Source organism: Solenopsis invicta, chromosome 8 (genome assembly GCF_016802725.1).
Source record: "Solenopsis invicta isolate M01_SB chromosome 8, UNIL_Sinv_3.0, whole genome shotgun sequence".
NCBI lineage: Eukaryota > Metazoa > Arthropoda > Insecta > Hymenoptera > Formicidae > Solenopsis > Solenopsis invicta.
The window spans coordinates 4,070,379-4,087,789 of NC_052671.1; the positions used below are offsets into that span (position 1 = coordinate 4,070,379).

At 38.9% G+C, this 17,411-nt stretch overlaps 1 protein-coding gene across 1 annotated transcript; it reads left to right on the plus strand.

Moving 5' to 3' along the window:
* The first annotated feature begins 14,399 nt into the window (after positions 1-14,399).
* Positions 14,400-16,829, plus strand: LOC105199615 (DNA-binding protein inhibitor ID-2). Its single transcript, XM_011166783.3, has one exon. It carries the CDS (start codon positions 15,088-15,090, stop codon positions 15,589-15,591), a length of 504 nt encoding a protein of 167 aa, XP_011165085.2. The 5' UTR covers positions 14,400-15,087; the 3' UTR covers positions 15,592-16,829.
* Positions 16,830-17,411: the final 582 nt, after the last annotated feature.

A 17,411-nucleotide genomic window follows, 5' to 3' on the forward strand; every position in this document is an offset into this window, starting at 1 on the left:
CTTAATCTACTGTCACATCCGATCATCTACGTGACAATGTTTTGGTCTTGGGAATAAGTTACTTGTTTATTAACTGAAACAGAAGAAAATACTATAAGTAATAAAATTTATTAATTACAAAAATAAACGTGCCGATGCATTAGAAAAAATTCTCTCTGACCTAAAATTTTTACTTAAATAAATCTTCAAATTATTTATTATTTAATCTTAAAGAATTTTAATATTATCATCTTTTATTCGTTGCCGTTACTGTTCACTCATAATAAGAATTATTATAAATTACAACTTCCTTCACTAACAGAAAAAATTACTGAAAGAAATTTTAAATATTTGTATGAACGTAGTTGCAATGAAATATTTACTAAACGCAAGTAAATATTTATTTAGTACAAGAACCATATATTAATTTAACAATTATTTTTTTATTGAGTAAATATTTATGTGCCGAAAGTAAATATTTCATTGCAATTATATTCAAATAAATATTTACTAAAATTTTTAGTAATTTTTTCTCTCAGTGTTCAAATGTTTTGAACAAGAATTGCTTCCTGATCAAAGACAAAGAAAAAAGAAAAGATTTTCATTATGCATGATATTTTTAAAATACAAATAAAAAGTTACAAAAAATAATAATACTTGAATGTTTTTAAACTATCAAAATATTTTTTACGATCCATCTTATTTGTTACGTAAGATGCACAAAAATGTAAACAAATATATTTCGTAGCTATTAAATAACTTGAGAATGAAAGAATTAAAGTGATATAAAAGATGTATAATAGAGATGCAATTGCACGTAAAATTATTTATACTTTTCCGGTTACATGGCGCAATGGGGAACGCGGATTACGCGGGACTTTGGGCATAATTAAATCGCGCTTACACTGTAACGTGTGACTTGAAATTTTCCACATCGCGCACAGCATTCTTTAGCACACGTAGACGCGGCGTGGAATTCTAGACGGTCGTTTCCTGTGAAAGTTGCAAAATGGACGAATAACACCGATCTGGTGTCGAGCGAGTGCTCCAGATCGCATGACGACGACGACGTCGAGGACGAGGACGAAAGCAAACGACGAGACACACCTCGGGGAAACGGGTCAAGATGTTTCTCGCCCCGTTAATGACTCGCTGCCGCCTGTGCGTATGCATCACGCATCGCCGTCCGTCGCCGTGCACCGCGCCGCCCGGCTCGCGCGCATTAAAATACCAGAGGATTCCGGGTATTTTAAAAACGGACGACGAGGCAGTATTTTCGCAGCGCGAACGGTTTGAACAGCTGCGCAAATAGTCGATCCACGCGCGCGCTCTTCCTCGGCCCCCGTGATTTCTGTCCGTGCATGGGCTCGCGCGTTCCGCTTTGCAATTTTATCACCCGGTCCCATCGACAGAGAGAGAGAGAGAGTGAGAGAGAAAGAGAAAAAGACAGAGAGCGAACATTTGAACGCCGTCATGACAATTCCATCGCCTGCCCAAATCGCATATGCATTTCAGATCGGTCGTGCCGGCGAGAGTGTACCGGGAACGATAATATTCGCGTGCATAATTTACGTTGGAGGCAAAGAGCGGCGAATGACATTACCGCTCTCGCAATCTTGCAGTGCTCTTATTCCTTATGCTCATTTCCATCGATGTGCAGATTAACTTTGATTCTCGATTTAACTCTTTATCTTTTTCTAAGAAAAAGATGTAAAAAGTAAGTTGAACCGAGATTAATATTAATCTACGTTGGTGAACATTGATAGTACACGGTATTATAGCCCCCCTCCTCCCTATTTATATTTTGTACAATAACTTTAACAATCAATACTTTGAATTAAAAACTTAACGTTTACATTCGTCAATATGTTGACCAATTGATTTTGAACACGAAATGTGTACAGCCAAATAAAATATTAAATAAAAAAAATTTATATATATATATATATATATATAAAAATTTATATATATAAATTTGTGATAATACGCTCAAGTTTGAAAAGAATGAGGAAGGGTAACTTTGGTATTTACGCTGCAAAAGTCAGAAAAACTAGAAAGAGTAAAGATAACTTGCTTACAATCACTCTGTTATACATCATTATGTTACATTAGTATTGCGTTGTAATTTCAGTTTTTTTACTCTCAATATTGATGTAATGTATAATCATCGTGAGTCGAATCAATTTATCAATATTATAAGTGGCATAGCGATTATAACTTACGTAAAATGATTATTCTGTCTGTAAGAAGTGTAAAAGGTTTATTACCATGATTATTTCGTGATACATAAATGTTAAGAGATAGTAAAGGATGGAGTACACGAAAATAGAAGCGCCTAGCTCTTGTGTTTTTTATTCAGCTTAATTGTCCCATTCATGAGTGGCCGTAAGCTCCACCATTTTTTGATGTATGACAAAAACGAAAGGATTTTTTTGAAGAATATGTTTTTAAATATAAGAAAATAAATATTTTATTTTTAATTTTTTTTTTATAATAGTAGATAGTATGAAGTTTTTATTAATGCAGTTCATTTTTCTTGGTAAATAATGCTTCATAAATTAAGTTTAATTAGATGCGTGTATATATCGGAGTTACCCTATGTGCAATTCAGCTCTAAAACATATCTTGAAAAAATTTCGAAATGTTAAAAAGTAAAAATGCCTTACAGTAACAAATATCGACTGTTGGGTAGTGACATACTAGCGTCATTGCGTAATTAATACCGGGCTGTTAAACAAATGATTTCATTGTTAGTAATCGCTAGAATTCATCACCTAATAATGGAGATATTATACGAGTGTCATAATACTTATGAAGCCATAATACCTACAAGGGTCAAATATCATCTTCCTCTCTAAAACTAAAGATTCCCAAAACATGGGCCGCGAAAATTTTGTCAGCAATGGGAAGAAACCAGATTTGATCTACCAAACTACAATTAATTGTCAAATTTCTTGTACATGCACTGAGAAAACAAAATGTGTTGAAAATAGAAAATATTTAGTCCGATACGTTCAACTAAACATTCAGTTGATTCAATAATTATTTAGTTGTACAAAAAAAGATATATTTAATTCATGTCAACTATTATTTTTTAATTATTATTTCAAGAATGAACTAAACTAACTCAATACTTAGTTGAACATATTGGACTAAATATTTTACTTTTTCGACAAATTTTTTTCTTAGTGTGGGAATGATTCACGTTGATGTCGACCTCAAAGCTGTTATCATCTGTTATGACAGAGATAAGGAAACAAGCGCATTTTTCTCATATACCTCGATTATGTATTAAGAGAGAAATATATTTATAAACAATAAATTCAAAATATATTAGACTAAATTAACGAGCGATAGCAAATTAGGACGGCATATTAAAAAAATGAGCCGACGACGCATCGAGGTCTCCTTCCGCCCGACAGCTTCGATTTTCAGATTCCCACTGTTCTCTCCGCTATGCGCCGAATCCTTCGACGAGGATTATATCCCCTTTCGAGAGGCGCGCTTTATCAAGATCCGACGGTACTCGCAATTAGCGCCATAATACTCCGTTCGAAGAACAGAGATTGTACATAGGAAGGCGAATAGATAATGAGAAGGAAGGAGAGGGAAGGAGTGCGCGAGACGAAGCGAGCGTGAGCGTGTAGTTATAGCCGCCCTTCTCTCTCTTCCCTTCGTCTCCCCTCCCCTCCCATGCCTCTTCCTGATACGATGTTACAGTCTTGTAGGCAGCCGGGGATCGGGAGAGTCGCCCCACAGCTAACACGTGCAAGGCGCACGTGCACTCCGAAAGAGAGACCGACCACTCTAGCCGCCGGCGCACAATCATCGGATGCCAAGATACACTCCACGGAATAATTTTCGATGGGGCACTCCCATGTCTTCCTCTTTCTCTCTCTTCCTTCGCCTCTTCTTCGTCTTCTTCTTCTTCCTCCTTCTCGACCAGGCAAAATCGAAAAAAAGAGCCGCCGTGAAGGCGAACGGGTGTTGTACTTAACATCACCTCGTCATCGATTCGAGGCGACCGCGATAAACAATCGCCCCGTGTCCTTCGCCTTTTCATTGAACGACGGCGCGCTCAAAAATACGCGTGATTTCACGTTTCCAGATGCGTAGTACGCGCGCGAGAGAGAGAGAGAGAGAAAGAAAAAGAGAGCTTTTGCAAGACCAAAAAAAATGGTTTTGTACGGGAATATCCGCGGAAATGATCCGCAATTGGACTTACGACTACGCAGAGTCGTTATCGCGCGTATATAAGATATCGAATCAACGGCAGGAAACGGTATTTCGTAACGCGTATGTGTTTTGGAAAGAAAGAAACGTCGGAGAGATCGGTTTATCGTATCGCGGCTCTTACATCGTCCGAGTACTGTTCAACTTCCTGCCGTTGTGTCGCTCTCGCGACGAATACGTTCGCATCATATAATCGGAGAGACAATCGTTCCTACGTATCTGATTTTATTTAAGTCGTCTCGATTGATTTGCGATCGAGATAATCGTGTTTTGATCGGCGTAAGCGGTGTGTTTACGCACAATTCTACGTACAGCTGCGCTAACGATTGCACACGTACGCATGAATCGACAAATCGCAGACAAATCGAGTAAAATCACTGAAGAGAAAACTGGATTGTAATCAAGCGTATTTAAATTGTCCGCTTATGAGTTTAACGTAAAATGTTCTTAATATTGAATATACACTGTGAGAGTAATTCTTTTAAATAAAAAAAAAAATAAATAAATAAATAAATAAACGTTTTCTTAAAACATTTATTTTAATGCAAGCATTTGCTTGTTCTGTAAGTAAAAGTTGTTTAAGTAGAAACATTTGTTTTTAAGTAATTAGACACATTGGTATCATCTTAGGTATATAATTTTGTATTATTACATTATTTATATTTAAATAATGATTTTACAAATGAGCTAATAATATTAAATTTAATTAAATTGTTTTTTTTTCGATTGATAAAATCTGATTATCTTGAATATAAAAATAGTCTAACAGTAAATATTTACTAGAACTGCCAGAAAAAAATATACACGGTTAAAAATTATCTCTTCGTTTTATTTACATAAATATTTCAATTAAGAAACGTTTAATTTGACTGCAAGTAAATAAGCAGTTAGAACCCTCCGAGTAAATAATTTTTTAGTAACATTTAAATAATTATTTATTTATATCAAATTTTATATCAGTGATATTTACTTGTTTGATACAAATAATAGTAGTAATAACACGTTTATTTAAATCAATTTTAATGTTCTTTTTATCAGTGTATATATTTTCTTCTCGCTTATCCCAGTTTTTTCGTAAACGCGCTTTTAAACCAACACGGTTTATTCAAAGAATTTATTCAATGGACATCCGCGTTTGTTTGAACACGGGCGATACGCGGGATTAATATGCGAAAGAGCGTGGCGCGGCACAAATCGTGCCGCGTCGCCGTATCTCCCGAGGGGTCAACCGTCGGACTCCCGGCGCGGCGTCTCGGCTTCTCCCGCAATTTTCCTATGCGGCGCACGCACGGCGGCGCTCCGCAAATTTATTCATAAGAATGTACGATATTCGTGCGCGCGCGAAGTGCCTACCTACCACCTATGCATGCGAGCCGCCGCGCGTCGGCCCGGCCGGCTCACGGACGTCTCGCAAACGGATGCGGCACGGCAGCAGGAAGCGCACGATTACGCGCTCTGCGCGCTCTGCTCACCTCTCGGAAGTCTCGGGGTTCGCATTCCGCGGCAGCTGCGCAGGAGACGCGCCGCGCCGGTCTCTACCGTCGTCGTCGTCGTCGTCACCGTCCCGATTTCGAGAAGGGCGAGACGATAATTATAGGCACGTCGCTTTTTCTTCGCGTCCCACGGCGACGACGACGACGACGGCGACGTCGCGACGTCGCGCTCGACTCTGCTAAGTCAGGCCGTTGATAAGTACGATTCGACATAGCGACACGCGATTACGGAGGAGCGTGACACTCTTCCTTTGAAGCGGACTAAAATAAGCTCGGCACAAATATCGAAGTAATTGCTTCCGTATTTTCTAATTTCGATTAAAAGAAATATTCCTCGCTACTTTATTGTCAGTGCGTGTAGCTCGACAAAATTCTATGTTCAATGCAAACTAGAGCGAATCAACGTTTTTAATAATATTTATTATAATATATTTAATATATAAATAATATATTAAAATTGTTAATATATGATTTGTATTCGAATATCTGAGATTTAAAAGTTTCGAATAGTTCGAATTCGAATTACATGAAGATTCAAAACCGAATCGAATCAAATACCTGGTCCGATTCGATTTCGTATTTGAATAGTTCTCACATCTCTAACGCAATAAACTTTACTTTTTGAATTAATTCATGTTTATATTAACTGCGTTCAAACAAAGAATACAGATAGCGAGCTTTAAAATCTCGCAACTATTGCCCAAAGTTCAAGATTCGGAGTAGATTAGGAATCGAAAGATCTCATTGGAACACACTCGTACAAGATGTGTTTTATTATATAATCTTAAAATCTAAAACGTAAGACTTTCAGTTTTTTTTTTTTTTAGAACACGAGCATGATAAGATAAAAATTTCCCGAATAAAGTCCTTAATATTTCATGAACTAAAATCAACGATTTTTAAGCAAAACACAAGCAGAGGTTCTATTATTTATAATATATCTTGTACATTGAATTATATAACTGTAACACATTTATTAATTCGACGCGTATAAAACGAATTTATCGTAGATTGATAGAACAAATATAAGCATTTCTCACGATTGGATCTCTCACCAATGATAATCTCCCTTATCAAATACGTAGAAGTGACTCAAGAAAACGATGCCGAACGCCGATAATCAAGCTGATCCCTCAATCGTGTTATATGTCGATAGATCTTTTAGGTACACACGAACCGAGTGCACCCTGATAACGTTAACATCAGGTGTTATCGTATGGATGATAAAGACTTGTCTTAACTGCGTAAGCAAGCGTGAGGCTCAAGTGCAAGATGAGTACAGCCGAACGAATCGACACCAAATCCGTCGATCAATCGCACCGATTCGGTGATTCAGAGAATTTGAGTTCTCCAAGTCCTCGATAAGTGTACTGAAAAGAAAAATTCGTCGAGAAGCTAAAATATTTAATTTGATACGTTCAACTAAATATCGAGTTGGTTTAATTAAATCTTGATTGAAAAATTTGAATGATTGAATCAATCTAATGTTCACTTGATCGTATCGGACTAAATATTTCAGCTTTTCAACAATTTTTTTTTCAATAATTTATTTAATTCAGATCATTATACGTATCTATAAATTCATATTTTTTGAAAACAGAAAAAAAGAAAAAAAATATATACGTACGGATTCTCGATCAGTAACGAAAACTACTGTACTAAGCCTTATTTTCTCGCTGGGGTAAGAAAAAACTCCAGGTGACTATTCCCAGGTTAAAAGTGGAAAAGTCTCTCTTCTACATAATGGCTCGAAGAAACACGAGCAGCTAGAAAATTGAGGCAAAATAGCATCTCAATTGTAATGATTGCATATTATAAATAGCACTGAGAAGAAAAAGTCACAATATTAGCAAGTAAATGTTTCTTGTGACGTTTTCTTCGATATTTATTGATTACGAAAGAAATTTAATTGTGATGACGATACATTCTGTGAAACATAACTTATTTTTTTTTCCATTAATTGTTAGTTAGGAATAACATTTTATTTCTAGTATTTAGATAAAGGTTTATTTTAATGAAATAAATTTATAACACATAAATCTTTTTCTACGTATCTTTTCTTCTTAGCGTGCAGTAAGAAAATTGCACAAGTTGTATGAACTAAGGCAATGTTTATAACTATTTTAACAGTAAATATGACAAAATGGAACACAAGACAATAATGTAAAATAGTATTATTAAAATTCCTATTATTAATACTAAAGATATCACAAAAAAAACTTGTGCTCAAAAATGTTTTAAATATCGACTGTAGTCGCGGATATTTAAATTTCGAAGTTTTAAAGTAATATTGCCAGTATTATTTTGTTTTCTCCGAATATAAATACGCGTGAAAGAGAGAAAGAATTAAGATGGATGCACGCGTACGTACATATACCGAGAAAAAGTTGTCAACTAAATTTTTCAACGTGTTTGAGTTTCTTTCAGTTCAAACATTTACGCATTTAAGTTAAATAATATACATTTAAATAAAATATATAAATGCTCAAACTGAAGTTCAAGTGTTCAATATATTTAAGTGAAATACACAAATTGAGTGAAACTGAAAAAATTTAATCGAGTTGAAAAATTTAGTCAATAATTAAAAGTTAATAACTATTTTTTTTCCCAGTTTACAACGCCAACTAATCTTGCCTCGCGACGTCACGTTAGCGGCGAACTAGCGTTTCCGATATTAATTGAGCGGTCTTGCCGGTGATACGGCGCCAAAGCCGTAACGTCGTACAAGAGTCTCGTAGCAGTCGTAGCCACGGGGAAAGAGAGGGCGGGGGGAGGGGCGAGGGAGAAGAGATCTCAATGAGAAGTATCCGTAAATTCTCTCGCATACGGGCGATAGCGTCATAACGTGCCGCGCGGCGGCGTTTCCTCGGTTTATTTATTCCCGGAGGTCAAGGGAACTTCGTTTCTTAAACACCGGGGTCAAGGAGTCAATGAGATCCGGTTGCTCAGGTATGTAACCGCACAAGTGTTTGCCCGCCGAGTCTCACGGGCGTCTCGCGTTCGGTTTTATTCCCTGTAATTTTCCACGGGATTGTTCCTCGAGAGCTTCTCCTCCTCTTCCTCCTCCGAGAGGGAGAAAGAGAGAGAGAGAGAGAGAGACCTTGTCAACAACCGTGCGGCGAAATTGTCGCCGCTGTTCTGAATAACGATCGCCGCGATAATGTCCGTGAAATAACGGCCGTCTTTTTGCGCGCCGGCGATAGGTGTGACTAGAGATGGGCGATATACACAATTGTAGATCGCAACTGCGGCCTTTCTTAAGATTCGCGGTGAGTGTGACATACTACGTATCGTATCGCGAAATTTTTATCTCATATTGCGAAAGGTGCGCAATTTTGTAATAAACGCAATTTCGTATCACGTTTGTATCGTAAACGTTTTGAATTGTACACGTAATAGTTTTACGAAATAGAGAAAATTACGTTGGTTCATTTATTGCGCGTTAGTCGGACTGTTTATACACTGAGAGGAAAAAAAAAATCGAAATTCAAGAACAAATGTGGCCTGTGACATTTTCATCGATATTTATTAGTTATAAAAAACATTTGATTCGCGATGATACTTCTACATATGATCTCATTTCTGTAAAATATATTTCATTTCTCTTATTAATTGATTTATTTACTAGATATAAAATTTTATTTCGCTGCATTCAAATAAATACTTGTTTCAATGAAATAAATTTATATCTCACAAATAAATTTTTAAGTATCTTCTTCTTAATGTACGGCATAAAAGAAATCTACAAAATAAATCTACAAAATTTTCGCGAATTAATAAAGAGAAATTAGTAACCATAATGACTAGTGTTAAAAATGACTCATTGTCAATAAATGGAGTCAAATATGTATTCAAAATATAATATTTAAATCGTGATAATGATAACCTCTTTTTTGCAATTTTTTCCTGTTTATTGAATATAAATACTTGTTTACAAGTTCAATTTTGAGTTGTATTTGCAACCTTAAATCACGGGTGCGATTTTTAATTTGTGATTAAAAGTCAAAATCGTATATCACGCGTTGCGCTTTTAAAAATAAAAAAAAATCACGATATTGGCGATAAATCGCAAAATCTCTAGGTGTGACTCGCCTCTTTTTATCCTTATCGGCGCTGTCGACGCGAAAGAAGACGCTCGTATTAGCAAACCGTTGGGAGGTATTGCGAAAGCACAAACACGTCGTATTTTTTTTTACAACTATTCTCTGGAATCATGCATTACGTATATTGGATAAATAAGTCGACGCAATGTTTTGCTCGCCGATAGTAAGAAGCTCGCTCATGGGTTTTTTTTTTATCTACAGCTTATCGACACGAAGAAGAAACTCGCGTTGACCACGTTCGCGAACTATTGGAAGATATCACAAGTGTCACATTTGTTTTGTGGTTAACAAATGAGACGGTAAATTTTTATTATCGACAACAGTTCTCCTTGTCCCGTACATTTTCCTTGAATTGGAATTTATATCAATTAAATTATTTGTGGTAGCGATAAAACGCTAACAATTTTCCAATTACTTTGATATCGCGCTATCGTTTTGAACAGATTCGCACAGATTGAAATACTACAAATAAAAAGATATTCGCGACCAAAGTTAGTATAGAGTAAGTCCATTACATTTTATATTTTATATTTTAAGAATTTAATAAGTAATTACTTTCAAAAATATAGAAAGAGGTACTTTAATTATACATGTATAATCAATGGCTTTATTTAGCAGAAAGAAAATATCATTTCAATTGTTATTTTTAAGATTTTGATATTTAATCAAAATAAACATAAATAGAAATAAAGTAAATTTTAATTAAAAAATTTAAATTAGAAAATAAATTTAATATAATTAAATATTCTGCACGTATTCTGATATAAAAACAATATGTTAGTTAATTGCTGAAAAAATCTGTAATGGAATATTAAAATTTTAATAATCGAACAGAAGGCACGTAATTTTTATTTACGTCTTCGTATATGTTTTGAATATTGTTATAAGATTTGTATTTTATAAATAATTCTTTTTTATAATATTCACGAGCAATAATCATTATATATAATTAAAAATAAGCGAACATTAGTCTCCTAAATATATGTTGAATATCTTCCATAAAGAACAAAAAAAGAAACGTTCTTAACATTTTTTGTTTTAAACACCTGTAAACAATATAATTATAAAACAGTGGTCGTATAATTTTCAAATTTTACTCTAATTTTATTGAAAGCGTAATTAATTACAGATTTATTCATTCATTAAATTCTTTCATTTTTTTTCTTTCAATCGAAGATTGAAAATTATTTATGATTATGAATACCGGGCTCAAAACCTAACAATCTTCATGTAATATTGGACTTTCAAGAACAGAAATGTGTTTTCTTTGGAGAATTCGGTAATCAACATGTTATTTTGGGCCATACGGAGGTCGTTGTTTAATCTTATATTTGATGAATTATAGCACTAATATACATATCACATAGATAAGACACGCTCGGTTTGGAAATCTCACTGGAGAAAAACAGACAGACAGATAGAAAGAGAGAGAGAGAGAAAGAGAGAGAGAGAGAGAGGGGGGGGGGAGGGAAAGCTCTTCATGCAGCTGCAGTGCTGATCTCGCGAGTATCTCGCGAGCGGTTGTCAATGATTCCGCGCGTCCACCCCGCTGCCCTCAATTGTCTCCGACTCGCTTCCTCGGACGAGTCTCCGGGCGAGCATGTCGACGTCGCGTCGCGTCGCCTGGAAATTCCGCGAAGCGTGTCGCCGCTCTCTCTAGTCCGGTCAAGCTTCTTTATCTCTCTCTCTCTCTCTCTTTCTTCACCTATCGAACGGTCGGCACAGCCACTTCTCCGTTTTTTATTTAACTCGTCCGTAGCGCCGGACATCGGGCGGGTTCTTGTCTTCAACAACCGGTAACGAGACTCCGCATGAAGTCACGAAGCGCGTACGTGCGAGCACGTGAGCCGAGAAAGCAAGACGGAAGACGCCAAGTATACGATGTAATCGCGACGACGCCATCGCCTCGAGCGGGATATTCGCCTGGGAAGATTAAGCCGTCCGAGGGACGATATTTGCGTCGCGGCCCAAATACAGGCGAACGAACGAATGTACGGAATAACTCGTGCAAGTTTTGTCGCGAGGGACAGAGCGGATATGGGGCGTTTGAAAAAAAAGGGCCTTTTATGAATAAAGCCCTTCTTTTCAAACGGATGATTCGAGTGCGGTGTAATTATCGGCGCTTCGAGCAAAATAGCCGATCTGGTAGAATCGTTCGCGCTCGAGATAATTCTTGCCAAAATGCAGTCCGAATAACGGTGGTCAAATTTAATATATAGTTTCTTCGAGGCTCCTGCCGTAATTTGAGTGCAGAAACATTTAGAAAGTCATGAACAACCAACTTAAGAAGAAGCAGTTGTAGGAAGATGCTAGGATAATTATTTTTCAATTCAGCAATGATTTCTTCCGTTTGATGTGCAAAATTGTTTACTGCTCGGTAAAAAAAAAATATATATGTTATCTCTACGAAAAAAAAAATTCGTTGAAAATTACTGAAACATTTTCGATACGTTCAATTAAACATTGGGTTGCTTCAACAATTATTTAGTTGCACAAAAAAAAGGTATAGTTCATTCATGTCAACCATTAATATTTTTTAATCAAAATTTAATTAAGGCTGTATCAAACATACAGTCCCTGCAAAATAAATGAAATTTGGAAATGTGTTTAATATTAACATTTCGAACAAACTATATACATATGAAAGTTGTTTGAATGAGATCTTTTTATTTAATAATATATTTTTATAATTTGCTTATTCTATTTCTTATTAAAAATTAAATTATTTTTTACAATATTAAGAAAAGTCTCAATTTTTTTGTATAAGTCCTTTAAGTATTCAAAATAATTTATTGTAATATTGTTTAGTTATTTTCTAAATAAATAAATGAATTTTGTTTATTTTACAGAATTAATCTTTGCATCGCAATAAAACTTTAAATAAATTATCTTTTAACTTAAAATAAAAAATTCAGAATACTTATTGTTAGTTGAACGTATCGGAATATTTTAGTTTTTCGACAAATCTTTTTTTCAGTGTGCGAATAGAAAATTGAGAAAAATTAGCATCTCAATTACATATGTATTTTAAAAAAATGATTAAGTTGTAACTAATGAGAAAAAGCAATGCTAGTCAAATGCAGTAATATTAAAATGAAGAGCAAGAAGATTTATAACGTAAAAATCGCAATGAAAAATATATTATTAATACAAAAAAGTGTCGCAGTGCGTCGTTCCGTAATGACTCATTCTGCCGCAGCTGCAAATCGTTAAGTTACGTCATATTTGCTGAGATTATATTTTGATATTTTTCGATATTCCTTCCGTTCTTTCATGACTTTATGTGAAAATAGTTATGGATACTTGAATCTCAGAATTATCCATCTTATCTGTCACTGCCTTATGTTTCTCAAAAGTGTAGTTATATGCTTTCAAGACATCTCTAACAAAAATTTACCAAACTAGCACTAATTATTTATTTTCAGTGTTAAAAACAATGTTTGATAGTGTTTTTAATATTGAAAATATGTAATTATAATTAGTGCAAGATTGACAAGCACCTTCGTAAGAGATTTAGCGCGTAACACGACGCGTAACGATTTCAGTGTGAATTATCGGAATCTCTCGAGGCGTCTGCGAATTTCTTCACATAGCATTCGCCGCTGCGAGAAAATCACACGGCCGGAATCATGGTGCACAGGTTAGCGAGTGACCATCGCCATACGTCGCGCGCACAGAGCCCGGAATGGTGGTGGTCGACCGCCTGTTACAGTGTTGGTGGCGACGGTGTCTTCGTGGTGGTGGTAGCCGTGATGGCTAGTGGCTGGCGCCGCCGGACGTTCAACAATGGTCGCGCTCCCCTTTCCCGTCTCCCTTTTACACTCCCCTCGTGTTCCACCGACGCCGCCAGTCGCATAGTCGTCAAACACCCCCGACTACTGATAGCTTCGAATCGGACCACCACCCGCGATTTTCACGCTAAATCCGACGATCCTTCCGTTCGTTTGTTTTAAACGCCTCGATCGTATCCCAATGAACAAGATGACGTTTTAATAATGCCTTAGTGACGTTTGCGGTGTCAAGGAGACGTCGCCTTGTTTGCTGGAAAGCTGACATTATCTATCGTCATTTCAACGTCAAAATAACGTCTTCTTGTCTCAGCGAAAAAAATTCGACGCCAAAATGCTAGAGTTGAAACATTTTTGTTAATTTTAATAGTTTAACACGTATATTTAAGAAAAATTAAATATTTTCATACGAAAAAACAAATTAGTTTCTATAAATTTCTATTTTTAGTAGAACCTCTTTAATTATTCATAGAAATTTTTTTTTTGCCAGTGTAAGCTACTTGGAAACTTATTTGAGACTCGTAATGTAAACACAGTCTTTTAGAATTTTTTAAATTATCTTGTCAGTTAAAAGTGTTTGCACAAAAAAAAAAAGATTTTTCATAAAGAGCAAGTTAGCGCAAGTTGTATTAAAATGGAGAAAAATTGAATGATATAACGATGACGGATCTCTCTCTCTCTCGGTCGCGCGACGCTCGTAGCCAGTGCTACTCCACTCGCGCAGCGATTGCGCCGTACAAATGCTGGAAGCGTCTGGTTCGGTGGGTACGCGCGGGGTGCCGGGTGGGGCAAGGCTATAAAAAGACGCAGGTGAGGGGCGGAGGCCAGTCGGCTTCGATCCGTCAGACGACTCGCGTGTGTAATATCGGTTAACGTGGTTGTCGTATCACGACTTGGTCGTACTCGGCGCCGCGTAGCTGTCGTATAGTTTGAGGATGATCGGTGGCTGGTCGGTGAAACGAGGACCAGCGGCACCGTGTGATCCCCGCACGTGACTTCCACACGCGATTTTTCCGCTCGATCGAGCGAAGGAAACCTGCAGGGTGAAGAAGGAGAAGGAAGAGGGACCAGGGAACGAAGGACGAGGACGACGTCGTCATTCGAAACGCGAAAGGAGAAGCTAGGACAAGCTAACAGACAAACCGGGCGCAAGCATCCCGTGCTCACATCCCGTGCTCACATCCGGCTGCTGCTCTCTTCACGTGCACCGCGCGCGCTTACGCCTCCGGTGTTCGACGGCTCTCCTGCGACGATCGATAGGCACACAGGGGACAGGCGCCTGTGGGTGGTGTGTATGTGTGTGTGCGGTGGCGCGTTGTCGTCGAGCGATCAACCCAGCAGCGGAGCGCGGAGCCAGTGTGCTCGCGGACGGCGTCGGAAGGAAGAAGAGAACGAGAGAGAGAGAGAGAGAGAAAGAGAGAGCGCCGACCGAATCGATCGATTCCCCGGCCGATTCTCACGAGTAGCTTCTGATCCGCCGTATCTACCTGCATGAAGGCAATGGTGGTGAGCCCGGTGAGCGGCAGAGTGCCGCCGAACCACCGCGGCGTTCTGCACAATGGCCTAGGGATCGGCGGCACCAGGCGTGACCTCGAGGCCGAGGAGGTGGCCGCCTATCTGACGAAGCTGCGCTCCCTCGTGCCGGACATGCCGCGCAAGCGGAAGCTGTCCAAGCTCGAGGTGATCCAGAGGGTGATCGAGTACATCTGTGACCTGCAGACCGCCCTGGAGGAGACGAACGCCGCGCATCAGGACGCGAAAACAACGACGATGACGACGACAACGGCGGAGGCGACGGTGACCACGGTGACGACGCAGAGACAACCCCTGCAACCGCTGCTGAACGTTGCCACCACCACACCACCTCTATCGCGGCTGCTGCCGCCGCCGCCGCCGCCATACCACGTCGACCATCACGTCCGTCGTGGCGGCGACGGTCGCCGATCGGTGACCTGGCGCCGGTGGGACCCGCTAGGGTACTACTACAGGTCGTAGATCCGAGGCCACCCTCCTCGCGGACGCTACTAGGACGTAGGTCGCTCCGCTCCTCTGAGGGGAGGATGTCTGCTGATCCACTGCTCTCCGGGTCACGGAAGAATGTCGATCATCGTCGTCCGGAAGAGGATCATCACCACTACCATCATCATCAGCCGGAGGGGGATCGCCACGTCCGGAGGGCGGCGCACCTACATCCGAGACGTGCGACGGTGACGGAGAGAGAGACATTCTTTTGAACCGCGAACACGCGGGTTTCCCCGCGCCGCCGGTCTCTCGAGCTCTGCCCTCCCCCCTCCCCCCCCCCGCTAGGGGGAGACTGTAAATACATTTGTACATACGCTCATCGCCATTCCACACGAGATCTCTCACGGTTATAAGGACCCGGCACACCATTTTTTTTTCTGCCCCCATCCCTTCTCACCCCTTTCTCTCGATCCCCTAGGATCTTGTTATTCCATCTTCATTTTTGTTTAACCGACCGCTTGCGCGCGACGTCGATCAAATCGGTCGAATTTCGTTGCCGATCTCCGATGCGACGGACTGTGGAAGGCAACGCGCGAGTCCTCCAACTGTGTGACGTTCGTTTTAAATTCTACTATCTGTTATGCGACTGGGAAACTGGATCGACTCCGTGTCTCGTTCCCGAGGAGCGAGGATCCGTCCTGTTCCTCCGTCGTCGAGCGTGTTGCAATACGAATGTCGAATGCGCGCACGCGTTCGCAAAACGCTCGTCACGCTCGCGAGTCATTGCACAGCGCCCCGCCCAACCGACCAGTCTCGCCGATCGATCTCGCCTTTTCTCACGGAGGTTCCCTCTTCCTGGAGAACGCGTCTCGTCGCGCCGGATGAGCGAGAAGAAGACTCGTTCCTCGCTCCATGATCGAGAGATACGAATTTCAAAGGCAAACGAGAGGACGATCGATCGATCGATCGATTGGACCGGTTGGCGATTCGCGTGAGCAATGCGACGTCGAACGGGGATCTCCGTTTATATTTTGTCATCGAGAGTTTCCGCGCTCTGTCCCCTAATTACTGTATAGTTATCACATCCGTCGTTGTTATAGCCTCTTATAATTAATTATAATTTTAGAATGTGCTGAACCCCTCCCTTTCCCCTGACCCTTTCAACCCGCGTAAACATTGTATATTTGCAAAGACTGAAAGGCTGTAAGTACATCATTGCGCGGGTGTTACTGCACTCGTACACATGAAATAAATGCAAACTGTGTCTACAAGTTAGCCTCGTGCGTTTGTTTTTGTTCTTGAGAATGCAGCGCGTCCCTGCCCTCTTCCGACGGCCCATCTTTATTGATCACGCAAATAAATAGGAAATAATCCCTTTAAATCTATCCCAATGTTGTAGTAATGTTGCAACAATCCTGCAAGCTTCTGTGCTGTGCACTGAGAAAAAATCAAAGTTAGTAAACGTTGCTCGTGACGTTTTCTCCGATATTCGTTACAAAAAAAATCTAATTGTGACGAAATATAATCTTTTTATTATTGATTTATTTGCTAGGAATAAAATTTTATTTCACCGTATTTAAATAAAAATTCATTTCACAAAATAAATTTATCCCATAAATAAATTTTGAAGTATCTTTTTTCTCAGTATATGGATATATTTGCGTAATCAAGCACTGCACTAAAAAAAAATTTGTTAAAAAACTAAGATACTTATTACGTTTCTTCAATACGTTCAACTAAACATTGGGTTGATTCAACAATTATTTAATCGTACAAAAAAGATGTAGTTCATTCGTGCCAACAATTAAAATTTTTTCATCAAGAATTAATTAAATCAACTTAGTTGAATGTAT

What these genes read in the sequence shown, in the direction of transcription:
- LOC105199615 (XM_011166783.3), top strand. Translation starts at nt 15,088, where the DNA reads ATGAAGGCAATGGTGGTGAGCCCGGTGAGCGGCAGAGTGCCGCCGAAC.